The following is a 13595-nucleotide window of genomic DNA, read 5'->3' on the forward strand; positions in this document are numbered from 1 at the left end:
TCTATCTTATGTTATGACTGACATCATATATGTATGTATACATACATGTATGTATGTATATTTATGCAAACATATAGTTAGGTGCCCTTTAATCCTAGAGCTATCTTATTAAACAAGCTTATTCAGAGCACCCAGTGCACCTGTATCTTGTCAGAAATCTTGGGCTTATTGGTTTTTAGGTTTGGGATTTGGGGTTTTTTTGAGTTTTCTTTCTTTGTGGTTTAGGTGAGGGTGTTAAGCAAAAGATTTTCATTATCTTTTTGATCATTTTTTTCCACTGTATCAGGTATTGGTTGGATTTGACTCCCTCAGATGTGATATGGAGCACAGCAGACACAGGATGGATAGTAGCTTCACTGGCATCTGTTTTTGATCCCTGGGTTTTTGGATCATGCATCTTTGTACATAAGCTACCACGGATTGAATCAGCAGCCATCCTAAATGTAAAGAACAACTCGCGGAGATGTGTTAATCTGCAAAAAGGGCACAAAAAAAAAATTCTTAGCAGCATCTATAGATTTCATGAGGGTTGTGTCCATAGTTGTGTTTGAGATGCTGTATCTGTTGTGTAAAGCCCCTATTTGCATCTTTGATGTACGCACAAGGGGCCAAACCTGCCCTTCATTCACATGTTTCGCTTACAGTTGGTGAGCATGTGAATGAAAATCATCCAAAAGCAGAACTAATTGCTGGTATTAATGCAGACTGAAACCTAAGTGTTCCTCTGTCCATGCTGACCAAAATGAAAGTGAAAACCTTACCTATAACGTAGACAAGGAGGGGGGCCTATTCTGGCCATGCTCCAAGCTGTTTGGTCTGGGTGTCATGTAGACATGTTAGCATGGGATTTCATGCTACCAAATATACTGAGAATCTCTGCATATTACACTAACTGTAGGAGGGTTTCTTACCCAATAGAGTGTATGGTGCTTTTCCATAGAAAGGGGAGCTACATTTGCCCACTAGATCACCTGCTCACTATACATCTACAAGGCGGATTTATGTAGGAGCTTCATATGTTCATCTTGTTGTTTAACTCACTAGACTCTCTGCAGATTCCCTATCGACACACTGGTTAGTGCTCCTACATTGTTCCGCATGCTAGTACAAAATGATCTTTCCAGGTACGTCAAGAAATTATTTACTCATATTTAATTCATCCTAACCAAACTTTAGTGATCTCCCAGATCTAGCTGCTTGACCAAAAATATAATAATTTAGTTTAAAATATCCTTCATGAAAAGACTGTCATAGAAAATTTCATAATTTTCAACTACTGAATTAATTTTCCATGCTTTGGGAAGGATTGTCATCCTAGAAAGCGAGTGTCAACATATCTGAGAGGGAGTGACTTCTTGTGGCAGTTGTACATCATCCTTGCTCCAGATCCTGCTGCCTGCCACTGCTCCTTCCTCCCCTCTCGCACTTTCTCACGTGGGCTGTTGCAGAGGGTCAGCAGACTGGGCCCTGGCTCAGCAGATTGCTCTGTGGTTAGTTACAGGCATGTCCTTAAATCCCAGCTGACTTCAGCAGAAAATTTACTTTATTTTTCATGTGTGTGTAATTCTGACTACTACCACTCATTTGTATAGTGTTGAACACAGACTGATAGCCTTGATGTACCAGGAGCTGAAGGATCAGAAATCCTCTGATTTCTCTATTTCATGGGACTAACTCTCCCAGTAAACAGCTCCCCAGTATTGTTTGTTTATAGTTGCATGCTCCTTGTCTTGCCCAGTAAATTAAAGTACTGCTTCTTCTGGTTTTTAACTCCCTGTGAAGCTACAAATTCATGAACCTGAAGCACTGCATTAGTGGAGGGGAGCCACTCAACCCAGAAGTCATGGAGCAGTGGAAAAGCAAGACCGGGCTGGACATCCATGAAGTATACGGGCAGACTGAAACGGTACATCTGTAGTGTCCCTATTCTGTTGAATCTTTGTAATTTATTTTTGCTGCATGATGTTTTATGGTTTGTTTTGAAAGAACACAGCCTGTTTCTTCCTTGATGTTTCTGTGACTGGTTCAGTAACCTCACCCTGATAACCTCTGAAAGAAACAATTTTGTGGTGCTCCTCACAGAACCTTCCAGAAACATGGATTGCTGGGAGGAAATGTGCTAATTTCCACCAAAGTCCTTAAGCAAATTCCAAGAGACAGGGACAGGCAAGAGGGCAGTCTGACTCCTAAAGAAGAAGACTGCTTAGCAGAGGGCATTAATTCTTTGCAGATAATGGAAGAGAATTCTTTTTGGGAGTTTCTTAATTTAGCTTATCTGTACCATATAGCTCTGACATACAAGATCCTATGCATCTTACTTCCTTACTTTGGAATTACTCTAGAAAGTGCATTTATTGAATTGAATATAAATGTGGGACTTTTCTATTGTAAAACATTGATTTGATTTTTTTTCAGGGAATAATCTGCTCTGTTTTTAAAGGAATGAAGGTTAAACCTGGATCAATGGGGAAGGCAGTTCCGCTTTACGATGTTCAGGTTTGTTGGCTGCTCTTAAATTCTTTCATAGGGTGTTTTGGTTGGTTGGTTTGTTTTGGGTTTGATTTTCCCATTGGACTAAAACATGTTGGTTTTCATTGTAGGTTGTAGACAAAAATGCTAATATTCTGCCTCCAGGACAACAGGGGAAAATTGCTGTCAGAAGCAAACCTATTAAACCACTTGGTTTTTTCTCTGGATATGTAGTAAGGACTTTATTTTATTCTCACCACCACTGATCTCTCCAATTGCATAGCGGCTCCAAAGGCTGAATATTTTTCACCAGTTTATTATTAATCACCAGAGTAATTTGTTTGGACTGGTGGATGTTGGAACAGGGCAGAGAAGAGTTTGCTCAATATTGAGTTAAAATTTTATAGCAGTATCAGTACAATTCTTGAACATCCTTGACTGAAAAATTAAGTTTCAGTGCATTTAATGTTATATGTGTTATAGCATAAGGTATAGGTTCAAAATCTAAACTACTGTTTGTAAACCACTTTGAGGATAACCCTAAGAAAACTGCAGAAACTGAACATGGGGATTTTTATGTCACTGGAGACAGAGGGACTATGGACGAAGATGGATATTTTCAGTTCATTGGAAGAGATGATGACATCATCATTTCTTCAGGGTCAGTTTGCACGCTTCCTTTCTACATCTGCCATTGTATCATCTTACATGTTGGGTTCCTGGTGAGCTTCTGCCATGATTCTGTGATGAATTCTTGATTTAGGAATACTTGCTTTTATTATTAGCTTTCCACAGACCTGCAGTACCATCTTGGTAATGTCAGCGGCATGTCTGTATCCATTTCGCCTGCAACATTGCCTCTGTTTCAACAAAAAGTGAAGACTGCCATTGGCAGAGGAGGGATTTTAATCTAGTTTGGGATTTTAACTAAAATTGAAGGACATCTCTATCAGAAGAGCATTTGAAACATTTTACTTTTCACATGGTGGAATGAAACAATTTTATATTGTGTGATGTGGTACCATGACATCAGGTGGTACTACAGACCCCAGCTATCAAGTTGGGATGGAGCTCCAGTCTAGGAGCCGCAAGGAAAGGGGAGAGATGGGAGAGGTATGCACAGCCCCAGGATGTGGTCCTCTACCACATGACCACCATGAAATGCTCCTACCTTTTAACACAGCCAACCTTTCCATTCTGCCTGAGGTTTGTGTAGTCGGTTGTTGGTTTGTTTTAGGCTTTTTTCTGCAATATGACCATCAAAACTCTTTTGGTACTGGTTTTCCAGCTCATAAAACCAAACCCTACTTTTTTCTTTCCTTACCTAGATATCGCATTGGGCCATTTGAAGTAGAGAATGCCCTAATAGAACACCCAGCAGTAGCAGAAACAGCTGTTGTCAGCAGCCCAGATCCCCTCAGAGGAGAGGTAATGATGTTGAGCAGTGGTGGGGGAAGCAATATGTTTGTTTGAATATATAATTTTATAAAGCAGTTCCTACTTTACTGAGTAATGTACAGCTCTAAGGCAGTCATGACATCACGGATAATCCTTCTTGGGATGACAGGCAAAATCCCTTCTTATTTACGTGCCTTTGCTCTTAGTTTATTTTCATCCCAAGAAGGTCTTCTCTGGAGAATATTACAGTGATGCTTGTTTTCCTCTTGTTGTTAAGCACTTGTCTGTACACTGAAATTGTCTTTTTTTGGCTGTCTTGGCATAACCAAAGTTATACTGTAACTAGCATTAACTAGTTACATATATGTAACTAGCATACTGTACCTTGCATTAGAAAGCACAGTCCTGTGCTGGAATGATAAGGGCTTCCTGTCCCCAGCGTGAACTTCAGAGAGAAACAAAATGTCCCTCAGCTTCAGGGAGAACTCTGCAGAGACACCTCTTGTTACTCCTCTTTCTTGATGCCTGCTGAGAAGATAGAGCAAATGTTCTTGCTTTGTAATGAGGGAAGAAAAACTCTGCTTTCAACTTTCCCTTCTCTGATACATGTGCAGAAGGCAGGCACAACCATTTCTTGCATTGTGCTGGTTTCTCTGCTCCTTCCTTTTGCATGTCATGAGACTGAGCAGTACTACTCACTGGTAACCTGTGTATCAGCTTGTAAAAATGAATGGTGTTAGATCACTTCTGTTGACCTTTCCTTACAGGTTGTGAAAGCATTTGTGGTCCTGTCCCCAACTTTTTCATCCAGTGATTTAGAGAGCTTAACCTGTGACTTGCAGGAGCATGTCAAGAAAACTACTGCTCCATATAAATACCCCAGAAAGGTAAATGCTTCTGAGGAGGTCACCTAAGGAGATCAACCAGGTCACTCTTCCATAAACCTCACAGAATTATTATTTAGATTTTCGTGATTGAGCTGAAAGAGACAGTGGTAAAGATTCAGCTAAAGCCCTGGCTCCAGCAAATCTTTCCTAAATGATATTAGCTTTCTTTGGTTTTCATGCATTTGACTTTGCGTTTGTTTAAACCTCTCAAAAATTTCTAAGCTTCATATAATATCCTAGTTAGCTCTGCATATTTTAAGTCAGACTCACAATCGTAATTCTCCATTTTGTATTTAATCTTCAACTGAGCACTCTCTAGTGACGTTAGGGTAGTATCTGACTGAATCTGAATAACTTTTTATCTGCTGCTTCTCACAGTTAATAAATAAGGGGAAAGTCCAGGAGGATACACTTGGTGTTTCTCAGTAATCCCAGACCTACAGGAAAAGAGCTACTAGCAGTGCCCTAGTTCACTTGTGCACAACTCATAGGAACTAAGGACCATTAAAGACTTTGTACCAATCACATCTCTTTTTTCTTCTTTTTTATCATTTGTTTCTGACTTCTGATACCATTTGAGTATTCATCCTTCTGTTACAATACTCAGTTTGGTTAGCTGGGAGGCAGCTACATAGGTCTTTGGCCATCTAGGAAGCCAAAGAAATTGTTTGACAAATGGCACAATATGCTGCTTTGAGATTCGGCTTGCACTTGATCCTTTAGGCAAGCAGTTTTTACTGATAGGAGTCCTCTTAGATTTCCACCTATGCTGAGAGTTAGTCTTGGAAAGCCAACTCTGTAGAACTCGCTACGTTGTTGTCTTTCTTTTTTTATTTAGGTGGAATTTGTCCAAGAGCTGCCAAAGACAGTCACTGGGAAGATCAAGAGGAATGAATTAAGAAAGAAAGAGTGGGGACAGATGTAGCATTGTTTGGAAATTAACAGAACTTCTTTCATTCCATTAAGACTGTACACATTTCTCTGATGTAACTGCCTTCCTCTTTTTTGTTAAATGGCTGAGCATCAAAAGCTATAGATAACACCAAGATGTGATGTCTGCATTTGCTTGCAAAGCATCAGTACCACCGCTTCAGTTCCCGAAGCACTGCTGGAAAAGGGAACAAATGATACAACTCCGTTCTGGTCCTGAATGTCCACAGGTTCACCAGAATTTGGCTGGTATAGCCAAATATATAGCATTCAAGATGAGTGAAGAGATATTGCTGATACCAGTTGTCTAGCTCGAAGCTGCAGAAAAGGCAGGCATGGATTTGAGTGGTTCAAATGCTCTGTACTTAAATGCAGTGTGTTTAACCTGAATGCAGCCCTTCTATCATTTATTGAAGATGGAAAGACTCCTCTTTATTGATATCACCTTTCTTGATTAATACATGTTGATGATAAGCAGTGCTAGTTTCTTTAGTGCTTTATCCACAAATTCTCATGCAGAAGTAGCTTCATTGTTTCCCTCTGTTCCGATCTTTGCACACAATGGACAAAACTCCTGTACCACTTCTGGTGGTCTTTAACATGAAGTTTTGGCAACAAACCCAACAAATCTGTGTTGGCAGGTGACACGAGTTGTAAACCAAACCATAGTTCTTTGCCATAGTAGGCACTTGCTACAGGACAGGTCTATTCCTGCAGTCACTTAGAGGTGAAATCAGTGAAAAACATTCCTTGGTCTGGTTTGGATGATCACATCATCGTTTAACATTTAACTCCGAGCTTCATGAAGAAGCATGTACTAAGTGTGCACACCCTTACTTCTTACAGTGGCATGTGCAATAGTGGGACAGACTTCAAGGCAATAATCTCATCAGTTCTTAGCTGTTCATCCTGGGGTTTTGTGGGTTTTCTTTGTTTTTTTAATTTCATTTTCTGGCACAAATTTTCATTCCTTGACAAAAGCATCTCCAGCCTTAGAATCCTCTTCTGTTCATAAGTAAGAAGAAAGTGCTGGATAACAATAGCATCTTTAGGCAGGAAAGAAGGGCTTTTACAGTTGCATCTCACTGCCTGGAGTTCTATGTCTACTGCAGCTGTAAAGTGAGATTTGGGGAATTCTAATTTTGAGAAAGGAAAATATTTTATTTCTTGAGAATAAACACTTCTGTTGGTAGAATAATTTCTGTACTAGCAACTGCTTGAAATGAAAGCAATTGTCAATAAACACATTTACTACACTCTTTTTGACAGTAGCTTCATTTTTTGTAATTCTTCTTGATATTACAGAGAAGTTTTAAAACACTATTTCACTCCTAAGTTTTCTGGGAACATTAGATTATATGATTATAGAACTGATCATTAGTTTCTTGAATGCACTTGTTTGGGCATGTCCTTTGTTGCTGCCTCAAGGTCTTTTCTGTACCCAGTTCAGTTTCCTTTAACAACCATGTACTCCTGGGCCTTCCAAGGGCTCTACATCTTCTAGATCTTTCTGCTTGGTTTTAAACAAATAAGTGTTTAAAAACAATGAAAAGTGGACAAAAAACCAAAAAGTCTGCAAAAAGTGGGATGATAAACAAGTGTACAAACTAGAATTCAGAGCACCTGGAAACTCCCCACTGTATCTGCAGTTAGCTGTTTGGGCAGGTAAACTCCAATGATGTCTGAGGATTAAGAAGTTCTGGGGTTTTTTTTCCCCTCACCATATTTAAGGACCTAAAATCAAGCAACTAAATTCAGAGTTGGGAAAGTTCAGAACCTTGAAAGAAAAGGTCTGAATCAAACTACCACACTGAAGACCGGTGTTTTACCACTGGTTTCAGTGGGCTCATGACTCTCTAAATTCTAGTGTGGCTCATTGGAATAATGTGCCCCAGGCTTCAATGCTAGGGCTGTCACCTACTGTAATCCCTTCCTTATCTGACCATAGAAACTGGCTTTCTGGTGTGCTGTAGTACCCATGTTTTTGCATGAACAGTCCAGGGTCAAAGTCAAGCAGGCTGACAGGTTATTCATGCCACGTGCTGTGGCTCTAAGCTGTGAGGTGCTCTGCTTCATGCTGCAGCAGCCTCTTATTAGCAATATTCAGTACACTTTTCTGTCTCCTGTTTAAGGTAGATGGTTTGTTTACTTGTTCTCCTATGCCCAGAATAAGAGAATTGCCAATACATTTCCTCTGACCCATGCAGAATGATTTCAGAGACTCAGGCTTGCAGCTACAAGCAATTGAAAGCAAAGTCAATCTCTGTAGCATATGCATTTCTTTTGGAGCCACGAAGTTTGAAACTTGACTGGATTGTATCATTCTGGCGGAAAAATACAATTTTCAGTAGACTAGCCCTTCCCTTTGAGACCTCCTCTCCTTCCCTCTTACAACCCAGCTTCATAGTACATGCTTAATGTTGCATGTATACATATACTGTGTGTGTATATATATGTTGGATGTATGTATTTTGGCACATAAAATTGCTCTGCTTGCATTCGTAAAAAAGTTAATATTTTGTTTATGTCTAGAGATCATTTATACATTTCCAGAATGTGTCTGGAATTTGGTCTTGCAGATTTGCTGGATGGTGACTTTCATGACTTTGTGTGTGTTATTTTAGCCAGTCCATTGAGCAGGAGCATTTTATAAGTGATCTACAACGTCATCTCCTTTCCAGCAATACAAAAAGTTGGAATAAAGGTGCAGCCATGAGGTGAGTTTGGTTTTAGTTATTCATAAGGCAGATATTATGCCAATACTTGACGTGTCCCCCTGTAAGAATAAAAAAGAACACAATTTATAAATTAAATGGATGTAAGCATATCTGTGTGAGAAGCGTTCATTATTGAAAAGATCGATTAGAGAAGGGGTAATTAGCCAAGTTTGGCCATTACATTCAAGTGTTAGATTTAAGATGCAGACCAGAACTCACCATCACTGTCTGAGCTTCATCAGCTGTGGCAGAGCAGCAGAGTCCAGCAGCTGCTTGTTTCTTAAGGGATTCCTTTAGTGTCCTAAAATCCAAAATAAAATTATCTTCAAGCACAATCTCACAGGCTTCTAGTGAGTGTAGAAAATAAAATCCCCCATGAGAGCAAGAATCTGTTTAATGTGATTCCACCAGAAGAAAAGTGAACAAAATAAGCTTGTGGTCAAACCTGGCTCTAGCAGCTCTGTCTGCCAAGGAGCCCATGCTCTGCACAGCTCCATACTCTCAAATCAGATTCCCCTTGAGAGAGGGAAGCTGCAAGCACCACAGCCATCTGCTTTTTTAAGCCCTCTGTGAGTGCCACACATTCTGGATAAATGGGCTCAATCAGAGAAAGTAACACACTTCACCAATTCAAGTATTTACACTTGCTTCCAGTGGGTGATACAGCATACGGGTATGTTTCCAGAAAATGCTTATCTCAGCCTTTTATGATGCTTTCATAAAAGATCAGTGTTTGTTTCCCTGTGGTACTTCCTAGGCAAGTGCAGTCAGGTGCAGAGGTGAGGTTATTTGCTGGGCAAGGGGCCAGGCATTCATAGCTAGATTGTTTAAACCTCATTGCCTGTTATTATTATTGTGGTCAGACTGCCTAGTTCTGAATAAAAAGCATTATTTTCTTAGTAAATGAAATAACAGAAATTTGAAGGAAGCAGAGAGGACTTTTTGTGCTTCCTTCAATCATTTTAAATACTTTCACGGTTTTTTTTTCCCTTAACCATGCTTATGATCTGCAGCAAAATGACATTAAAGGTAAACCTCTTCTACTCGGTGACATGAAGCTACATTCCTGAGAGATTCCTGAAGGAATCAGGCCTGTTAATGAATGGAAAGAGGATTATGTAAATTGACAATGTCTACATCTCTTAACTCCACTTGTAAATTCTTTTTTCCTGTTAAATGCTTCGTTTATAATTTTCTCATCATTACTAAGCTTTGGATGAATTTGAATTCCTCTGATACACTATGGGGTCTGTCTGATACAGGCTGGATAAAATTTGACCATTCCACCTCATTTTCTCCATGGATTCAGGGATCATGCCTCTTTTCACATGGCTAGCTACAGATGACACAGCAACTATTTTAAATGTAAGAATAAAAAGTGTGTTATCAAATAGTGGGTTGTTAATGCATGGTGGGAGACAGTGCTCTTGGTAGAGTGGAAATTCCAAACCACATTCAGCTTTTTGTACCACCCACAGACATACAAATTGATCTAGGGCAAGTCACATCTCTCTGCAAATGAGTAATGAAATCTCCCTCTCCACTGCAAACTATCCTGAGGCATGCTCTGCTCCCACCAAATAATGGTGTCACTATTTGTCTGATTTTTGCTTACTGTTTGCTTGTTGGAGCTACCTAAAACATCTAACGTGTGTGTTGAAACAGCTCTGTCTGTAAGGGAAATACTGGCTTGTATTAATACTGTAAAGATGTAGACGGGCATTTTCAAATACATTTTTGTATGTATTTGAAATACATACAAAAGAGGCATCAAATTCCTTTTGATTTCAGAAAAATCAGGGACACCAACTCCAATGGCATCTGTGTATTCCAGTGAGATCCCGTACCTTGAAGCGATGTCCCCTAGCTATTCTTAGGAAGACCATTAAGTAAATATGGCTTACCTAAGTCACCTCTCTTCTTTAACACTGTGAGGACATGACGTGGCTGCCCTGACACCAGTGAAGAATTCCTGTGTGCTGGGAATGCCACTATGCTCGCTATGAGTAGTTTTAAAGCCTATTTCTGGAACTCAGCAAATGATAAAAACTAGAAAGTTGCCCAGCATCTGGCTTGGTAACTTGTATTTCTACGGGTTTGAAAGAAATATGATTGTAGAAAATCATGTTATTCATCTTAGTCTTTCTATTGAACATTATTCATCAAGTTAGTGATTGCTGAGTTTTGCCTTACTCTAGCTCTCTCCTTTAGGTGGTAAAAGCTTTTATTGTTCTGTCTCCTGAATTTATGTCTCAGGATCCTGAAAAATTAGTTCTTCAGGATGTGAAAAAAGTAACTGCACCTTACAAATACCCAAGAAAGGCAAGTACTATGGAGTTCTGAATATACAAGTAGTTCCTGGCAATACACCTTAAAATTAAAACTCCTCTAATCAAACCTAATAATCAGATAAGAAATACAGTCAGGTTATATTTTGGAATAGTAGTATTTTGCTATTTTTTTCTCCTGGAACTTCTTCTAAGGTGTTGAAATATAACATTGAGAATCTGACAAACACACACACATCCTTTACGTAAGTAAATACTGCTTAGCTGAACATCATAGGCCTGTCCTGATGGGATCTGATGTTGTCTTCTTACATTGAAACTACAGATGAACCTATATTAGATTTCCCTGTGATTATATACAGGGAAATGAAATGTTCCTTTACGTAATCAAATTGTGTCTATGAGTATAAATTTATCCTAATTATTTTAAATAAAAGAATCAGATCCTACAAATTCAATAGTTATTAAATGCATTTCTTTACATCTTGAATGACTAACTGAACAGAGAAAGATAATGCTTGGATATTATAATAACAGAGGGTTTGAATGCTGTAGCATGGGTGAAAGCCTCAGCTGGCAACAGTCGATAGCCTGTCAAGTTCCTCACCAGAGTTATCAGTTTGCACTGGTTGCAGATTACCAGGATCAAAGCGTATGGCAGGTTTAGAGGAATCTCAGCATGATTTTCACATCTCATTACTGGTGGCAGTGGGCTGTGCAAAAGCAAACAGTACTACAGCTTTTCCAGGTGAGGCAGGACTCACTAGCAGACCATCTAGAATGGTTGAAAAGAACCCCAGGGCCTCCAGAGTTAAACATGAATAGTTCATCAGGAGTAGCAGAATAAGCCCAACCTGGCTAAGCAATGATGCGCCAGCTCCCACCAGAAGTCTTTAGAAAAGACTTCAGTGTCTGCCTTTGGCTTCCCTCAGTTTCTCCACAGGGTTCCACAACCATGATGCAGGGTTTTAAATTTCCCTTTCCTTTCCCTGAGTAACAGCTTTGCTCTGGGAGATCAATTTTTCTCTCCTTGATTCAGTTGGAACAGAGGGAAAACATATTGGGTATTTCAAATGTAATCCCATTTTTTGAGCAGAATAACTAGAAATAGGATTAGATTTTTAAGTGCAATCATCAAAACATGTTGAAAAACGTAATCTGGTCAACATTTCAGAATCTGACTCTTTTTAAGCACATTCAGATTTCAAATGTCAGTACTTTTTGGCAAAGTAATCCACTTCGAAGTGAAGTAATCAGATTGTTCACATAATCCTTTTATTCTAGGTCAGTAATAAATTTTTTAACATAATCTAATTGTGACCTTCAAATTAATTGTTTTTAAAGCAATCTTACAAATGTAATCCTAGAACAGATTCTTGGGTTTTGGTACTGGTCTGTGTTGGATTTTAAACAGATCTGGCTAGATTTTCCCCTGAGCCCTGTTCTAGTGGTTTAAATGGCTCTTTACAGCAGGGAAGGTCTCACTCTGGAGGTTTCATCTCTGGTGCAGTTGCAGACTTCTCAGTCTATACACTGGGTCTGTCAGACTCACCAACATGTTAGTGCAGTTGTGTAATCACAGAACCAACTAGGCTGAAAAGACCTTTAGGATCATCAAGTCCAGTCATTACCGCCAGACTGCCAGGTCCACCACTAAACCATGTCAAAACCTGAACCTGACCAGGAAGAAAAAAGAAGAAACAAGCAGGTGGATCAAAACATTTCTATTGGGGGTGTGTGCAGGAGTGTCCAGTGAGCTCTGCCTCACAGGCCAGGGTTTCAAGCAACCAGATAAAGTCTCTTAGTAGCCCCCTTGGAAGTCCCAAGTTGTGCTCAAATTCAGTGGCGTGTGATGTCCCACACTACTGGTTTGAGGAATTGCTGAGTGACCCAAGTGATGATCTCTGCTTCTCTAAGAAGTCACTCTTTATTGGGCACTGGGTGTGCTGCCTGCCTGCTTCATCCTCAGAAGAGCCTGTAGCTTTTAAAATCACAGGCTTGCCACAGAAAAGGAACACAGCTTGGAATGAAGCTGGAAGCTCTGTCAAACTGCTAAGTATTGTTATTTCTTTACAGACCACTTAGAGTTTGTTCAATAAATGCCAAAGATGGTCTCTGGGAAAATCCAAAGGAAGAATCTAAGAAAGAAAGACTGGGGAAGAGCTGAGTTTTACTGCTGAGCAAGGCATGTGCCAGAATGTGCCACAATGTGTTGAACATGACTGCTGTTCTGCTTTCTGGCATCATGTTCCCTAACAGTCTTAAGAGGTGCTGGAGAACCTTCTGAGTAAGAGTAGAAGATACCAATTTTTGGTCCTGTGCTTTTGGGTGTTTTGAAAGCAATATTTTCCCTATAATTTAATATGTATATGGGAGAAGCTGGTTTGAAAATAATGATAAACAAGGGGAAATCAGACTTGGCTTCAGGTTTTGCGTTTATTTTTGTATGTGCATTGTTTCATTGAAAGCTACAAAGTATGTAAGTTAAATACTGTTTTGTGAGAATGTTTTTTAATAATTGTTGATGATCAGACTTTCAGCTTTAGACAGTGCTGGGTCACAGATCGTTTCAGGATTAAATATCATCAAGGATTTCCTGGACTAAATAGTTCAGACTGTGAGAAATTTCCATAACAGTCAAGCACAGTTACGTGGGTATGGCTGCAGCAGAGGTTTAGATCATACCTGTTAGGTCACATCTCACATTTCTTGTGACCCCTCTGTAGCACTTGCACCTCACACAGTGCTGCTATAGCGCAGGCTGTGTACTCTATTCTTGCTTCAGACAACGCAAGTAGTAGTTGAACTCCATGACCAAGACTGTATTTACTAGAAGCACAAAAACACCAGTGAACCAAAAAAAGCCCAGGGTTGTTTATCTCAAAATTGCCTTGTTCTGCTGTAAA

At 39.6% G+C, this 13595-nt stretch overlaps 1 protein-coding gene across 1 annotated transcript in view; it reads left to right on the forward strand.

The window, feature by feature from the left end:
• Nucleotides 1-5679, forward strand: part of LOC104407867 (acyl-coenzyme A synthetase ACSM3, mitochondrial-like) — an 8531-nt gene extending 2852 nt beyond the window's left edge. Inside the window, exons 5-13 of the mRNA XM_010017260.1 lie at nt 287-443; nt 1045-1124; nt 1783-1906; nt 2416-2496; nt 2601-2702; nt 3003-3130; nt 3798-3897; nt 4635-4754; nt 5593-5679. Of these exons, the coding sequence (XP_010015562.1) occupies nt 287-443; nt 1045-1124; nt 1783-1906; nt 2416-2496; nt 2601-2702; nt 3003-3130; nt 3798-3897; nt 4635-4754; nt 5593-5679 (979 nt within the window). The remainder of the gene's footprint in view (nt 1-286; nt 444-1044; nt 1125-1782; nt 1907-2415; nt 2497-2600; nt 2703-3002; nt 3131-3797; nt 3898-4634; nt 4755-5592) is intronic.
• The last annotated feature ends 7916 nt before the right edge of the window (nt 5680-13595 follow it).

This window comes from Nestor notabilis, unplaced genomic scaffold (genome assembly GCF_000696875.1).
Source record: "Nestor notabilis isolate BGI_N333 unplaced genomic scaffold, ASM69687v1 scaffold11496, whole genome shotgun sequence".
Classification (NCBI taxonomy): Eukaryota; Metazoa; Chordata; class Aves; order Psittaciformes; family Psittacidae; genus Nestor; species Nestor notabilis.